General features: G+C 41.3%; 1 protein-coding gene across 1 annotated transcript in view; it reads left to right on the top strand.

Moving 5' to 3' along the window:
• Window positions 1-10,116: 10,116 nt before the first annotated feature.
• Window positions 10,117-15,933, top strand: part of RBM20 (RNA binding motif protein 20) — a 47,555-nt gene continuing 41,738 nt past the window's right edge. The window contains exon 1 of the mRNA XM_045022843.1: window positions 10,117-10,220. Within this exon, the coding sequence (XP_044878778.1) occupies window positions 10,213-10,220 (8 nt within the window). The 5' untranslated portion in view covers window positions 10,117-10,212. The remainder of the gene's footprint in view (window positions 10,221-15,933) is intronic.

The following is a 15,933-nucleotide window of genomic DNA, read 5'->3' as shown; positions in this document are numbered from 1 at the left end:
AAGAACAGGAGCACTTGTGGCATAGTACATATTTATTTGGGCATAAGCTTTTGGGTTTTAGCCCATGAAAGCTTATGCCCAAATAAATTTGTTAGTCTCTAAGGTGCCACAAGAACTCCTTGTTCTTTCTCCATTTGTGACTTCGGCTCTGCCGGATTGAGTTTGTCCTGTACTGCGTTACTTCGTCTTCCATTTTGTTCACACTACAGGTGGTCTTAATGACTTTCTCTTACATCCACTGCAATTGAAGAAGAGCCTATGAACTCCCTTGGGCCAGAGTCTAACCAACTCCTGCAGGTGCCATATTACCCTAACAGAAAGGCACGCATGCTGGAAGATCATATGTGTGGATGTTGTTGAGACTAGACAACAATTCCCATCTGAAAACAGCGAAATGGCTCCCAGGTCTAACTTTACACAGCGAGGATTATGGGGCTGTACGGTCACTAATCCGTCTCTCAACTTGATTAACTTTCAAAAATAAAACAAAGCAGGGAGTCTTGCAGGGTGATTTTTTCATCCTTTTAAAGTGAGGCTGCGAGGGGAATGGAAAGAGGCATTGTAATGCAGTTTGACACAGTTTTATGCTGAGGGGCAGATCTCTCTATGGGATAAAACCAGCCTCCGTAGTTCAGCACAGATTTGTTTGAATTCAGTAGCTAGGCAAAGAGAGAACATTCCACAACAGTGAAGTTTGCCAGATTATCTGAAATGTTGTGATTTGGCGAGGGTTGCCAACCCTCCTGCTTTCACCAGTAGCCCCCTGGAATCTCCTGGAATCATGCTCCATCACCCAGAGGCTACTTCAGCCAAACTGGGAGATTTTGGGTGCTAATAGTGTGGTGCAGCAGCGGAGCTAAGGCAGGCTTTCTTACCTGCCTTGGCTCCGTGCGTTCCCAGAAGCGGCCAGCACCATCCCTGCAGCCCCTGGGGACAGGGGGCAGGGGATCTACGCACGCTGCCACCACCCTGAGCGCCGACTCTGCAGCTCCCATTGGCCGGGAACTGCACCCCAACTCCTTGCACCCCAACACCTGCCCAGCCTAGGGCCTGCACCCAAACTCTCTCCCAGAGTCTGCACCTGCACCCCCTCCCATACCTCAACCCCTGCCCCAGGCTCAGCCTGGAGCCCCCTCCTGCACCCAAAATCCCTACCAGAGTCCACACTCCCTCCCACACCCCAACCCTCTGCCCCAGCCCAGAGCCCGCACCCAAACTCCCTCCCAGAGCCTGCACCCCACACCCCCTCCCATGCCCCTGCCCCAGCCTGGTGAAAGTGAGTGAGGGTCGGGGAGAGCAAGCGACGGAGGAAAGGGAGATTGAGTGAGCAAGGGTGGGGCCTCAGAGAAGGGGTGAGGCAGGGGGATGGCCTCACGGAAGGGGCAGGGCAAATGTCTTTAGGTTTGTGCGATTAGCCAGTTGGCAATCCTAGATTTAGGGCCCTTTTTAACCCTAGGTACTGAGTGAAATGGAAATGGTTTACAATAGGTGAAAATCTGGACCATGGTCGAGGGCATCTATATGGCTGAACAGCTGAATCTTTGCCTGTGCTAGACTAACTACACCAGGCCCGGCCTTCATACTGGATAACATTTTCTGCAATCAAATTGCTTACGTTACTTGTGTTGCTTTACTCCGTCATCCACCCATTTTGGCTTGGTAGGAGAAACACAACCAGTGTTGATACAATAAACACACCCATGCTACAGACTGGCTGACCAGCTGGAAGCAAGAAGGGAGCGAGTCATAGACAGGCAGTGGTGAGGATTGGGTTTGTTGCTGGACATAAAGACCTTGACCCTAGTTTCTGGTTAGGCTCTCTGTGGGGGTTTTCCATGGTTTTAGAGAGGTTTACCTGAAACAGATTCATGGTTGCTTTGATTTTTGATCAAGATCATTCAAATTTAAACAAAAGCTGACTCGCATCTCCTCGTCCCACTTAGTACAGTATATATACCCAGGGGTAGGCAACCTATGGCACGAGTATCAAAGGTGGCACGCGAGCTGATTTTCAGTGGCACTCACACTGCCCGGGTCCTGGCCACCAGTCTGGGGGGCTCTGCATTTCAATTTAATTTTAAATGAAGCTTCTTAAACATTTTTAAAACCTTATTTACTTTACATACAACAATACTGGCACACGAAACCTTAAATTAGAGTGAGTAAATGAAGACTCAGCACACCACTGCTGAAAGGCTGCCGACCCCTGATATATACAGAGGATAAAGTGGGGAGAATTAAGTTAGATTGAGTGGAGAGACACAATGAAGCTTTAGAAAAGTGCTTTAGGCCTTGCTAACTGCCTTTCCTCCCATAGAACGTTAGGCTCTTTTCCACCGATGAAGTTGTGTGCATGCAGAGAAACACTCTGAACCATCTGTTAGGCGCTCCCCCTTTTTAATAACACTCCCATCCAACTTCTAAAAATATGACTCCTTAGTGGGAGCCAGGGCTGACTCTAGGCACCAGCACTCCAAGCATGTGCTTGGGGCGGCACTTTCCAAGGGGCGGCATTCTGGCTTTTTTTTTTTTTTGGCTTGGGGCACAAAAAGCTGGGAGCCGGAGGTGAGCTGAGGCAGTGGGGGGCGCATGGAGGGCCGCAGGAAGTAACCCTGGGGGGGGGCGGCAGAGGAACCGCTCCCCCCACCCCAGCTCACCTCCACCTCCTCCCCCCAAGTGTGCCGCTGCTCCGCTTCTCCCCACTCCCTCCCAGGCAAGCCTGGGAAGGAGGGAGAGGTAGGAGGGGAAATGTGGCACGCCCAGGAGAGCAGGCGGGGCCAGGGATTTGGGGAAGGGGTTGGAATGGGGCGGGGAAGGGGCGGAGTTGGGGCAGGGCTAGGGGGCGCGGGAAAATTTTTTTGCTTAGGGCAGCAAAAAACTTGGAGCCAGCCCTGATGGGAGCGAAGTCCTAAATTAGGTGAATAGTTTTCTTCTTTGGAGAAATATCGGATGAGGTGTTTTGCAATAAGTGACACTTAGGAGACAGAAAAGCAGATCATGAGAAAGGTACAAAAGCTAGTTAGGGACACTTTGGTACTCAGCTTGGTGTAAACTTTATGCATTATAAAACTATGGTTTATGAACAGTCAATCATGGAAACTCATACACCAGTTTAGCACAGGTTTCAGAGTAGCAGCCGTGTTAGTCTGTATCCACAAAAAGAACAGGAGTACTTGTGGCACCTTAGAGACTAACAAATTTATTTCAGCATAAGCGTTCATGGGCCACAGCTCACTTCTTCGGATGCATAGAAGCATCTGAAGAAGTGAGCTGTAGCCCACGAAAGCTTATGCTAAAATAAATTTATTAGTCTCTAAAGTGCCACAAGTACTCCTATTCAGTTTAGCACCGGATCTGCTTTTATATTTTTAATAAATCATAATTTTGGAACTGGCATCTTCGGTAATAAAACCTTGTAAGCTGCAAAATGCCGGCCATGTTGTGGAAGGTTTATGGGCTCCCAACAACTGTTACTAAATAAGGCTAAAAAATAACTTGCTTTTCCCAGGAGCTTAAAGGGGCAGGCAAGCTGAACAGCTGTAAAGGGAGTGAGCTGATTGACTCCAGAGTTCTACGCACCTTAGAGAGCACAGGCACAATTGGGATATATTGATCTTTGGACGAGGGACAGTAGCTCCTTTATTATGCTATCAAAGTGCAGTTTGCAGTTTTGGGATGGGGGAAGGACAATAGCATTTTTTTCTGGCTGAATCTTGGAACATAAAATAGGAGAGAGCCAGTAATTTTCACATCCAGAGAAGAGTAACCAAAGTTCTATCCTGTGTATAAAGAGGAAAAGCTTGTGTTTTTAGGAGTGAGTTCTATGAGCATGAAATGGCCAAGAGGAAAAATTGATGAGACAACTTTCTAAATATGGTGTAAAAATGCACAGCTTTCTGTTCCCTTATGTCGTTGGATCAGAATCACTGTTCCGTGTCTCATGCTAAATACCGTTCATATATTTAATGAACAATATGTTAACATTGTTGAATGCAATTCCATTTAACAACATAGCAGTAATTATTTTTACAGTAATTAATTTTTGTTCTCAATAATTGAATTACTGGGAGGTCGCAAATCTTCTGAAAATGTCTGATTGGATCAGGAACAGAAATATTAAATGAAACACGTTATGTGAGTCTCTGTGTTTTGAGTTTGACAACACTGATTATTTGGAGATTATTTTTTGAACTTTGGACCAAAGTACAATTTCCCATTGTTCTCTTGTAAAATTAACAATTCTGATATTTTGTCAATGTATGTCAATTTTTTTTTGCACAATTTGCCTAACTGGATTGGGACCTCCTCCTTTGTAGGGTTCCTTGGAGTAAATCTGTACGGATCTGGCTCTGTGGTGCTGGTATGTGAAGAGACCGAGAACATATGGCATAAACATCAACTGATATTATTTGCCATTTACACTCCGTGCATGTAATGCAAGAGACCTTGTGACCTGTCCTCCAGTCCTGGATATGGGTTGGTTTTTTTTCCACTCCTAAAGTAATGACTTTGTAAGAGGAAGCTTGTAAATAGTCAGCATGCAGAAAGCAGGTAGAATGTCAATGGGATGTTTTAGGGAGGTGTGTGCTTAATACCAAAAATGGCTACTGGCTGCACCTCCTACTGGCACCCTTAAATGTTACAAAAAGGTAAGATTGCATAATGTCATCATGTCTCTTCCTACCGTGGAAGTGACACTGGTTTCTGTCCTCTCCAAAAAACTGGCCGTATTTTAATCTCCTAAGTATAATGGTGTATTTTAGTAGTTTCTTGTGGTCTTTTTAAAGTTTAATTTTAAAACACAAATATTTCCATAACAAAAGAAAAAGTGAAAAAATTGTAGATCTACTTGTAACAGTTAACTTTTATTTTAAACCAACTATTCAGTCCATATCATGTAGTGGTTGTGGTTGTGTTTTTGTGAACTGGGATTTTTATACTTTAAGAAACTTTCCATATGCTATTTATTTTACCTGTTTAATTACTCTTTGATGAGCATTTTAAACAATGTGAATAAATGAAAGGCAGAATTCTGTTAATTCTGAGCCATTTAAAAAAAACTTAAAATGAATCAGAACATCAAAAAATTTCAAAGTTGGCTGAATTTAGAAATGTTCTTATTTGCTAAAGAACTGAGACTTTCATTAAATGTAGATCAAGCATCATGTTTGTGAATAGAATTCTTCAGAATAGAGAAATATCAAAGCTATTATATTAAGGATGATACATTTTTTGCAACTAATATTGGATGTGAAGTTACGTTTGAAGAAGACTTTTAATTTTCAGAGAAAAATCCAGAGACATAAGTAGCATATAATATTATAGAAAAGTGTTTCGTTATTGTTTATTTCCAGTAGTTCACACGGTATGTGCTTTCAAAACAGAAAAGAGAGCACAATCTGTGGCCTGAGAAACATTTTGTGATTAAAAGATGTATCAAATATGTATTCTGAATTAAGTATAATAATCTAATATGTTACCAACAGAACTAAATAAGACCTGTCCTTTTTCATGAACATAAAGCTATTGAGAAGTGTGTATTTTCAAGTAAAAATATGAAAAACATACCCCCCAAAAATAACTCACAGGAAATAAGTATATGCTTAAACAAAAAGTAATGTCTTTTCAATTTACAATTTTATCATGTTGATTTAGCGTTTCAGTTAATATCTGTAGGGGGTTTGGGGCTTTGTTTGTTTTGTTTTTCTGAGAGAGGGTAACGTAGTAAAATCATTAGATGAAGGAGATGTCTGATATCAGACAGTGCTTAATTTGTAATGAAAGCCCAGGTGCTGGGGCTCAAGAAATGGTTTTACTTTCATAACTGATGTGGCAAGCCCAGAGGTACCGGGGCTATGAACTGCCAACCCTAAAGATGCTGGAACTCAGCCCCGGTAAGCCCTGGTACAAACTGAGCACTGTTATCATCACTTCTTTTTTTTTTCTTTCGCTCCACAGCTGCTCCGTCCAATTCTGTGGAATCAGATATTTTCAGCAACACTGTTTCTGATTTTCCAGCATAATACGCTAATTGCTTTTACCATGGAGAGCTCTGAATATGTTAACTGTCAGTTAATCCTAACTAACACTGAAGGCAGAAATAAAGGAAAATCTTAAGAAGGTAAATGATATAGAATTTGGAATACAGAGTTTAGATTAAATTGCCTCCTTTGTCGAAAATGCATTTGGTGTGTGTTCAAGATCTAAGCATTTAAACACTAGTCTATTTAATGTTTAGATTTGGAAACTGGTTGAATAACACTTGTTTTATTATTCAAGACAATAAATTAATATTCTCTATGCCAAAGAGTTCCGATAATTATCGCTTGATATAATGCATTTTCTGCATGAAAGGATATACTATCTAAACTCTGCTGTGATTCACGTGAACTACTGCTCTTTAAAGCTAAAAAAAATAGAGAGACATTAAATATATATCATAAGACTTGTATATAAGATGGCCTTATCTTTGCAATTTGGATCCTTTTACAAAAACTGAATAACAGACAACTACAAAACAGAGAGTGAAGCCTTGTGGCCAAATTGGGTCTCCTTTTGCCCCCAGGAAATCTTATTGATATCATGTCTTAATAATCAAATCTGCATTTAGAGACCTTTAAAGAAGACTATTCTTCAACACATTCTTATGTTTTTAAAGTAAACATAACCAAAAAGAGACATGAGGATTGATGCTGTTCTCACTGAATTCACGAAGAGTTTTGCAATTGATTTCAATTGCAGCCAGATCAGTTCTGTGTTTATCATGATTAATATGTATATAGTGTATGTGTGTGAATATATAAGTATATATAATAATGTGTATCTATTTTTAAAATATACAACATACAACATACAAGGAATACTTAAAAGAATACCGAAATATGCAATTATGTAATACGAACATCAGTTAAGAAAACTGCGGAAATTCAGATATAAAAAAATAGACCCATCCTGTTGTTCTAGTTGGCACATATTCTTTCAAATGTATGTCACAAGGACAAAATAAATTCCATTAGCTCAGGGGTTCTCAAGCTGGGAGTCGGGACCCCTCAGCGGGTTGTGAGGTTATTATATGAGGGGTCGCAAGCTCTCAACCTCCACCCCAAACCCTGCTTTGCCTCCAGCATTTATAATGGTGTTAAATATATAAAAAGGTGTTTTTAGTTTATAAAAAGGGGTCATGCTCAGAGGCTTGCTATGTGAAAGGGGTCACCAGTACAAAAGTTTGAGAACCACTGCATTAGCTGCTTGTAATAGAGAGGAGTTATTCTCATATTTCTCTTTAGAAGTTCACATACCATGCTGATTAGTATGTTATATATACCTAGATACTGTGTGTGTATATATATCACTTTATAATTAATCCAGTATTACTTCAACGTCCAAAAGCCATATAGCTAGATATATGCAATACCAAATTGCTATTGGATGCTGTAGTAATGTTGGATTAATTGTACAGTGATTATTAACAAACTGGAAGTATTATGAATTATGACAAATATTCTCTTGTAGGTTTGACTCATTAAACATGCCATTTATTGATTTTTGTACATATAATTTATCATTTAGACTGTTTACCAACTAGTGGTTATTTATCAGCCATTATAATATTTTATTTTTCCCCCAAGCAGCAATGTTTATACTGAGAGCCAAATTAAGACACTAACAGTGTTTATAAAGAATGTCACACACTGGGTTAATCATATGTCTTTTTAAAAAAAAATCTTACAAATATTAGAAAAGCAGGGAAATTCTCTGCACATTTGGTGCGTACAATACCTGAATGTTAGACAGATTTTCAGTTTGTCAAGATTACAAACTCTTTGTCTGCCAGAGCCTGGATTTATTAATGTGCCAGGCATGCTGCAAACCCCTGCATGTTTCCTTCTCTCTTCTCAGTGTATTGAGGATGCATCCGATGAAGTGAGCTGTAGCCCACAAAAGCTTATGCTCAAATAAATTTGTTAGTCTCTAAGGTGCCACAAGTACTCCTGTTCTTTTTGTATTGAGGAAGTGGTTTGAAGGATGGGATAATTACATCTGTGAGCAGTCCTTTTGTATTTTGTGTGTTTACCTATGATAGGCACCCAGACTACTGAATGGGTGCCTAGAGCTACATTATATAAATGTGAAGAAATAAATAGGGAGACAGAATGTCTAGTGGTTGGAGAATGAGAATGAGAGGCTGGGCTCTTTTTCCCTGCGTTCATTAACTGTGCTGCTTTGGGCAAGTCACTCCAGCCTAAATTTTCAGTCATATTCACAACTTCTGTGCACCTCAGTTTTTGGCTGCTTAAATTCAGACACCTCATTTTCTCACATTGGACACTAAAAGTAGTAGTGAAATAGAGACAGTAACTTTGCAAAAGAGCTTTTAGATTCTGTGTGGAAAGGCATAATATTAGTGCAAACTAGTAATAAATATGATTTATTAAAATGAGGCATCATTCACCCTTACAGCACCATGTCTTCCTCCATTTTTAAATACAACAAAAATTGCCCGGAAGCCTTCAGGTATTACTATGTGCATATAGTAAAATATATTTGTATATTGTTTAACATTAGTATGTAAGATCCATATTAAAATATTTACTTAGTTATTACAGATATTACTGTGGTAATGTCCTTAGAAGTAAGTGCTAGTTGCAAAGGATGTTTTTAAATTGGGTTTTTTCCAGTTTTTGCTTCATTATGGGGTATAAAGGAGGCTTGAAGGGATTTTTTAATTAGAGTTTTTGTTGTGTTCTGTTAAAAGGCTTCTGCCTGTTTTTTCGCTATGGCTAGATCGGGAGTGTCAAGCTACTCTTCTTTATTTAATGTTACTAGTTGGGGTGGGATGGGGGTCTGGGACATGTGCTGTGAATACTCACTGAGACTTAAAGATGGGGATGCTGACTCTGACACTGGCATCCATTCTTGCAAGCGTCCAGTAGGCAATGCAGGTAGTTGGCTAATTATCTTCTCTCCTCCTCAGTCTCTCCCCTCTCACTCCACCTCTGTCCTGGGGGCCTTCTTCCCTCTTTGATCCTTCTTGCATTTTCCAGGTCTGCACCTCTCTCCTTCCTGGGGCTCCTCTCCTCATCCCAGGGGCATCTCCCAGTCTCTGTCTTTTCCTCTCCTAGCTGTTCCCCCTTCCTTTCATGTTCATCCCTGGGCCCTTCTTTCCCTGATTTCTCCATCTATCTCTTTCCATGTCGCTTTCACATTGGATCCTCCTCTTCTTTTCTTCTCCCTTCGGGGCCTCGGGTGACCTCCTCTCTCCCACCTTGTGGTAGGCTTTTCAATAGTCCTTACTCCTTCGGAGGCTCCATTCACACTTTCTAGGGTCTCTCTCCCCACACTTTTTTGCTCTGCCCTGCCCCTACAAATAGCACTCTGTCGCTCTTCCGTCTCCCCGGAACCCCACCACTCATTCAGTCCCACCCAGCTCTGTACAGCAGCCCTGCCCCAGAGCATCCCCACACCATTCTGCATGCCCAGGTACCCACAGCCATTCTGTCCCCTCCCAGCCGTTCTGCTCCGCACACCCTTGCTCGTGTCTCTCCTACCCTGTGCCTCATAGCTCTGAGGACCCTGCCTTTGCAATGGGGCTGGGGTGAGGTAATACTCCTTGGTACCCCTTCTTTACACACCCTGCACCCAATCTCTCTCGGCGGTGAGACATTCTGAGTAAGAGGCGTTGGCAGCCAACTGGAGCAGAACTGGATATAGCCTGCAGAAGACAGTAGCATGTCTTCTTCTGGGGATGGGATGAAGGAAGTGAGCCATTAAAAGAAACAAAACCCTACTCAGTACTATGAGCCTGTTTTGAGAGGCTGTGGGAGAGGCATCACCCCTGTTTTATACTTAGTTGTGTCTGGATCTTCTGCCACAGAGGACCTAACGCTGACACAGGGTTAATTCACAAGCTCCAGCTTTATTGTGGCTGCTTAAAACATGGCTTCTCAGATAGTTCCCCAGGAGCTGTCGCTTCCAAACGATTCCCCTCAGGAAACAGTACGCTGCCTGAAAGTGTCTGTTCGCATTTTCATATTGTTACATCCCCTCTCATTTCAAGAAAACTGTCACCCCCCCCAGCAATAACTGATAACATAAATGCATATATTCCTTTCAGATGCTGACCACTCTTGAGGTTACTGCATTCATCACCTGATCAGTTTGTCTAGCTATATACCTGTACAGCTTGGAAGTCCATCACACAAAATCCCTCAGATGAGCAGGTCTGTTAACAATCCATCCTCCTCAGGATTCTCCTGCTCTAGAATCCTAAGACACGTTGTCCAGGTTTCTTTTATTTTCCTAGGGTGCATATGCTTTCGCCTCACTTTCTGTCCATTGCCCATTTGCCGTTGATATGATCTTTGGTTTCCTGGTTGAACCACAGTGGCTTTGTGGTAGAACGAATCCTGTTTTGTTAATGGTTACATATGCACTTTGTCACCTGGCTCCAGATATGGCTGATCTCTCATGGAGCTGCTGTGGTAAAACGCTGGTCTTTTTGGTTGTTTTCTCTCCAGCTCAGCAAGTGAAGCACCCGAGTACCCTGATACTAACAACCTTCTGCTCCTCAGCAAGAGTGTCTTCGTTCTACAGCGCATCAGTCTTTGGGCTGGACTTCAATTTAGGCCTTGCGAGGGAGTATTTCTGTGATCTAGTAGTGCTACATATGGGTCAGCCTCAGCAGTTTTCATTGTTTTCAACAGTTTCTTAACACTTTTTACTGCTGATTCCACTTTGTCATTGCTTTCAGGATGCTCTGGTGAAGATGTTATGTGATCAAAATCCCAGTCCTTACTGAAATGCCAGAACTCTCCTCAAACAAACCTTGGTCCGTTATCGACACCCATGATGTCTGGTATCACGTACCATGCAAAGTCTGCTTTTATATTCCATATGACAGTTCTGGATCCCTGTGTTTGGTAAATAATCTATCTCCCAGAAATTAGAAAAATAGTCTAAAATGATCATAGAAGCAACCTTCAATTCCCAAATGTGACAAATGAACTTTGTGCATAATCTCATTCCTAAGAGCTGCTGGAATAACTGGTTTTTCTCCCCCAAAATATAATGTCATTCTGTATACACAATTTGACTCTTATCGGAAGGAATGGTGTTATTCCTTTTGGGTACTTGGTCTTTTGTCATTGACCATCCTTACAGGATCATGAGTTTCAATGTCTGAAGTATTCTGTCTTGCTCCGTACTTTTCTGTATCTCTTTCTACCTTTCATCGGAGATAGATAAGTACCATATTTATTGTTTTCACCTCAGCCTCTATGGATACTTCCTTGCTGGGTTCTGGTAGGTATGTATGGCTCAACGTGTCTCCCAATACCAAGTGCACTTGAGAGGTTTATTGTCAGATTGCATGTCTACAGTGTGACCGTAAGTGCATTGGTGAAACTTGTCAATTCCCAAGAGTATTGGTAACAACTCTTTTTCAATTTGAGCACAGGTATTCTCTGTCACGGACAGTGCTGTGTTTGCAAATGCAACAGGCTGTCCCCTTACAGCATGGTAGCTTGGATGCATCACATTGCAGAATCAGAGGTTCCTCTGCATTGTAATATTTGAAAATGGGAGCCTTCCCAATCATCTCTTTTACTTTCCAAAATGCTTGTTTGTGTTGGTCCATCCACTTCTATAAGGGTTCTCAGTGTGTCAGCTGCCTCAGGATCTTGCAACTCTCAAACAGATGGCTGCAACACTGTGCTAAATACGTGACTATTCCCAGGAATCTATGGACTCCTTTAATACTGCTGAATCTTGAAGTTTCTCTAATTTCCCTTGCTTTCTCTGGGTCTACTTTCAGGCCTTTGGAGATCAACAAATGTCCAATGTCAAATGTTGGTTACTCTCATCCCGAGGTTGTCTAAGTTCAATTTTGTATTATTTTCTTTGCATCTCTGTTATAAATGTAGTAATTTGTAGTCATCATCTCATTGTGATCACCCTCTGCCACTGTCTGAACATCATCTGCTGTTGTGTGGATTCCCATCAGGCCCTCCAATGCTTGGGTCAATCTGCTCTGCAACACCTGTGGTGCAGGACTGATTCCCACTGGCATCCTTAATCATTAGTACCTCCCAAACTGAGCTGCGAAGGTTGTCAAGTAACTTGATTCTTCATCCAGTTCGATGTGCCAGAATCCATTTTTACATCACATGTTTGAAAAAGTCTCACTTTAGACAGATCTGGTAATAGGTCCTCAATTGTAGTCAGAGGGAAATGGTTCCATTTTAAAATTTGGTTTGAAGGCTTTGGGTCTATGCATATTCTTAGTCTTCTGTATGTCTTTCTTACCACCATAAAACTGCTTATCCTGTCTGTGCTCTTCTCTACATGCTGTATAATTCCACAATTCTGTAGGTTCTGCAGTTTGTCTTTCAGTGGCTGTAGTAATGCAACAGGTACTCTTGTTTTTTTGGCAATTTAACTGGCTTCACACTGGTGTTCATCTCTATTTTATAAACATCATCTAGCCATCCACCTCCCTGAAACACATGTCTATACTCCCTCTGTATCATCTCCTGGTCCCAGGTAATATCATCCAAGTTATCTTCAATCACCCCAATATCCGCTTTCTTTATGTTCTGGAGCTGTATTTTTATCCAGTTAATGGCTTGAGGGGCCTTGCTGTCCAGATGTGGTACTGCTGTCTCGTCATCTATGATCACAAAATCCAGTCTGTCTTTCTTTGTGTTCCTTGGATTTCTTAATTTAATTTTACGTTTCTCCGTGGGCTTTAAAGTGGTAAGGTTGTACATTGTTAACAGCTGGTTAGTCTCTTCCAACCATATGTTTGGGTTCACCAGATTGGTTGGGATAATGTTACAACTTGCTCCCCAATCTAATTGAAACAGTATCACTTTCCTCCCAAATAACATGGCTGCATACAACTGTTTCTAATGCTCACTAGGGTCCTCTTGCACTGTGTTTACCAGCTGTTTGGTCAACCACATAATGTCCTCATGCTCACTGTTGCTCTCTTCAGTTATTGTGTGTAGCTTGGATTTTTTTTCTTCTCTCTGGACAAACACTTGGCTGCAAAATGATTAAATTTGTCACAGATATGGCATTTTTTCCCATAAGCCAGGCACTTCTCTTTCTGTCTTACATGTTTTCTCCTACAATACTTGCATGTGTCTGTACCATTGTCATCTATTGATGTTGTATCTGATTTTGATTTCTGTTTCTTATGTACTGCATGGGCAGTTTCTGTTGACTGTCCTTCCAGGGTTCTAATCCTCTCCCTGGACAGTTCTGCAGCCCTGCATATCTCCAAGCTTTTCTTGACAGTTAAGTCAGCTTCCCTCCAGAACTGCTCTCGTACTTGTGAGTTTTGTATCCCACACACTATCCAATCTCTTATCAGCGAGTCTTTAATATTTCCAAAGTCACAACAGGCTGCTAGCACTTTTAAACTGCTGCTGTGCTTATCTCTACCCTCCCCAAATGCTTGATTCCAACTAAAGAAATTGTATCTTTCCACCATTTCATTGTTACAGGGGTTACAGTGACTATCAAAACCAGACCATTATTGCGTCTACGGTGCATTGAGCTCGGGGAAATTCTGCACACAGAATCTCACTTATCCCTCTCCCTCTTTCTCTAATCAGGTAACAAAACAGTTTGATTTTCACAGCCTCCTCTTTATCTGCCCTAGTGATATCTATATAGAGATTAAATTCCTCTTTCCAGTTCTTCCATGCCTGAACTAAATTCTTAGCTTCCAGGTTTAATGTCACTGGAGGGTTCAGCCCCTCCATCTTCTGTATCGGTCTTGTCTTGTAAAACAAAACTATGTACTCAGAGAAGTGTTCCGCTCTCTGCAGTGCAACTCTGAATGGTCTCTCTTGCTGTCTAGGACACAATTACCACTGCCACTAAAGGAAATATTTCTTCACACAACACACAGTCAACCTGTGGAACTCTTTGCCAGGCGATGTTGTGAAGGTCAAAACTATAACACGATTCAAAAAAGAATTAGATCAGTTCATGGAGGATAAGTCCATCAATGGCTATTAGCCAAGATGGTCAGGAATGCAGCCCCATGGTATGGGTGTCCTTGAACCTGTATCACAGATGATGAGAGCCAGTCTCTCAGAATAGGGGGAATTGGTATGATTATTACATATTATTAATTTATAAAGCTATATTCGTATTTACAAAATAGTCCTCAAACACTATGACAGTACATGCAACACTGCTTTGAGAAAAATGGTACAAAGTGGTACAATGAACGTCACTTCAGTATTCAAGAGTAAATGGAGTATCTGTTTTATATCTGACACATTCTCTATCAGAGACACTATATCCTGTACTTACAAGAGGCTGGCTTTGCCTAAACAGTATCTTTTCCATCTCTAACTTCTCTAACTTCTCCAAATGGAAGGAGGGTGTTACATGAGAGAGTTATAAAGAAAAGCCAGTTATTACAGTACCTGGAAATTGCACAGCAAACAGATGCCATATAACACAGAACATTTTCTGAGCAAAACTGAAGGTGCTGGCATCAATGTGAATGTAAATCAAACACGAGGGAACAAAATAGTGAAGCACTCTGAATGCCACACTCCTTGCTTTGCTGTTTTTATGCTACTGCCCTGGCTTGTGATCCATGACAGTAGCTTCATGGTTTGAGCCAGTCAAATTGAACAAAACTCTCTGTAAAGAAAACAAAACATTTAGTTGATTTCTGCAAGTTCTGTTGTCCCAGATGAGCCACTCCCAGACCTGTGCAGCATAAATTGGATTGGTTAATAAGAAATATCTCAGCAGCATTAGATGAGATGCAACTTTTTGTCTTACAACTGTAAGTGTAAAGAGCTGTTGATGCATATAAACGGAAACCATGTGGGGGATAGAACCTGGGAGGCTAAAGGACTTGCAGTGGGAGTCGGGCATCTCACTCCCTTAGACAGCTTTGAAAATCCCGGCCTTTACAGCTGTGTGATTAAATAGTGAGTATTTGCATTCTATTCCCCACCGAATGGTTAGCTTTGTGTAATAGGCTGGATAAGGGTACAGCCCCCAGTGCCAAACACACGTGACTGTTCTGTCTAGGTCCCATGTAAGCATTGGCTGATGTTTTCTTTTAAGTTCTCAGTAACATAATGGTGGGCTTTTAATATAGAATTTGGATTCTGAAGGATTTATGCCCCCATCATTTAAATGCATTAAAGCAGGTCAGATTTTCAGTGCCCCTGTAATTAGCTGATTTTACTGTGACCCAAGCTCAGCAAGAAACCTTCTGCTGCATAGGATTTCAGAACCTAAATAATAAAGGTGGAGTTCCCTCCTCTCCCTTCTGCAAATGTCCAAAAATCTTCTGACCCAGCAAATCTGCCAAAGAAAATATTATCATAGAGCTCTGGAGGAAAAAAGGGTCCTGGAGTATAATTCAGATGAAAGAAAAATGTTTCCCCATACGCTTTTCCACCAAAGCACGTATTCTTATTGATGTAAGTGGTGAGCTTAGTTAACAATGAATTTAAACCCTACATTTTCTGGGAGGGTTAGAAGAACAAAAGAATATAAACCTTGATTTTACTAGTTAATCTGTTTTATATTACAGTACTTGGATTTATCATCACTGTACTTGTGACCCTAATTGCAGCCCTGTTATAGGTATGGTTGTGGAGCTCTTTTAATTCTAGGGGACAGATTTTGTCCTCATGTGCCCAAAGTGCTCGTGGAAGATTGCTAAAGTTGTGCACATTTATTTGAAGGCAAGGTTTGGCCCTAAGACCGTATTGATTTTTGTTAGCTCTTTATATATAATATGGGGTTGGATTTATTTTATTTTTTTGGTTTGCTCCGTCAGCCAAATGGTGAATATATTTTTTAAAAGTTTAGAAACATTAGTCCAGCTGTTTTGGAACTAATGAAGCATTGGGGAGAAGATATGTTTTTTTACTTTTAACAGAATAT

The sequence above is a fragment of the Mauremys mutica genome, chromosome 7, assembly GCF_020497125.1.
Source record: "Mauremys mutica isolate MM-2020 ecotype Southern chromosome 7, ASM2049712v1, whole genome shotgun sequence".
Taxonomy (NCBI): Eukaryota; Metazoa; Chordata; order Testudines; family Geoemydidae; genus Mauremys; species Mauremys mutica.
Note: the sequence above shows the minus strand (reverse complement) of the source record. Positions and strands in the feature narration are given on the sequence as shown.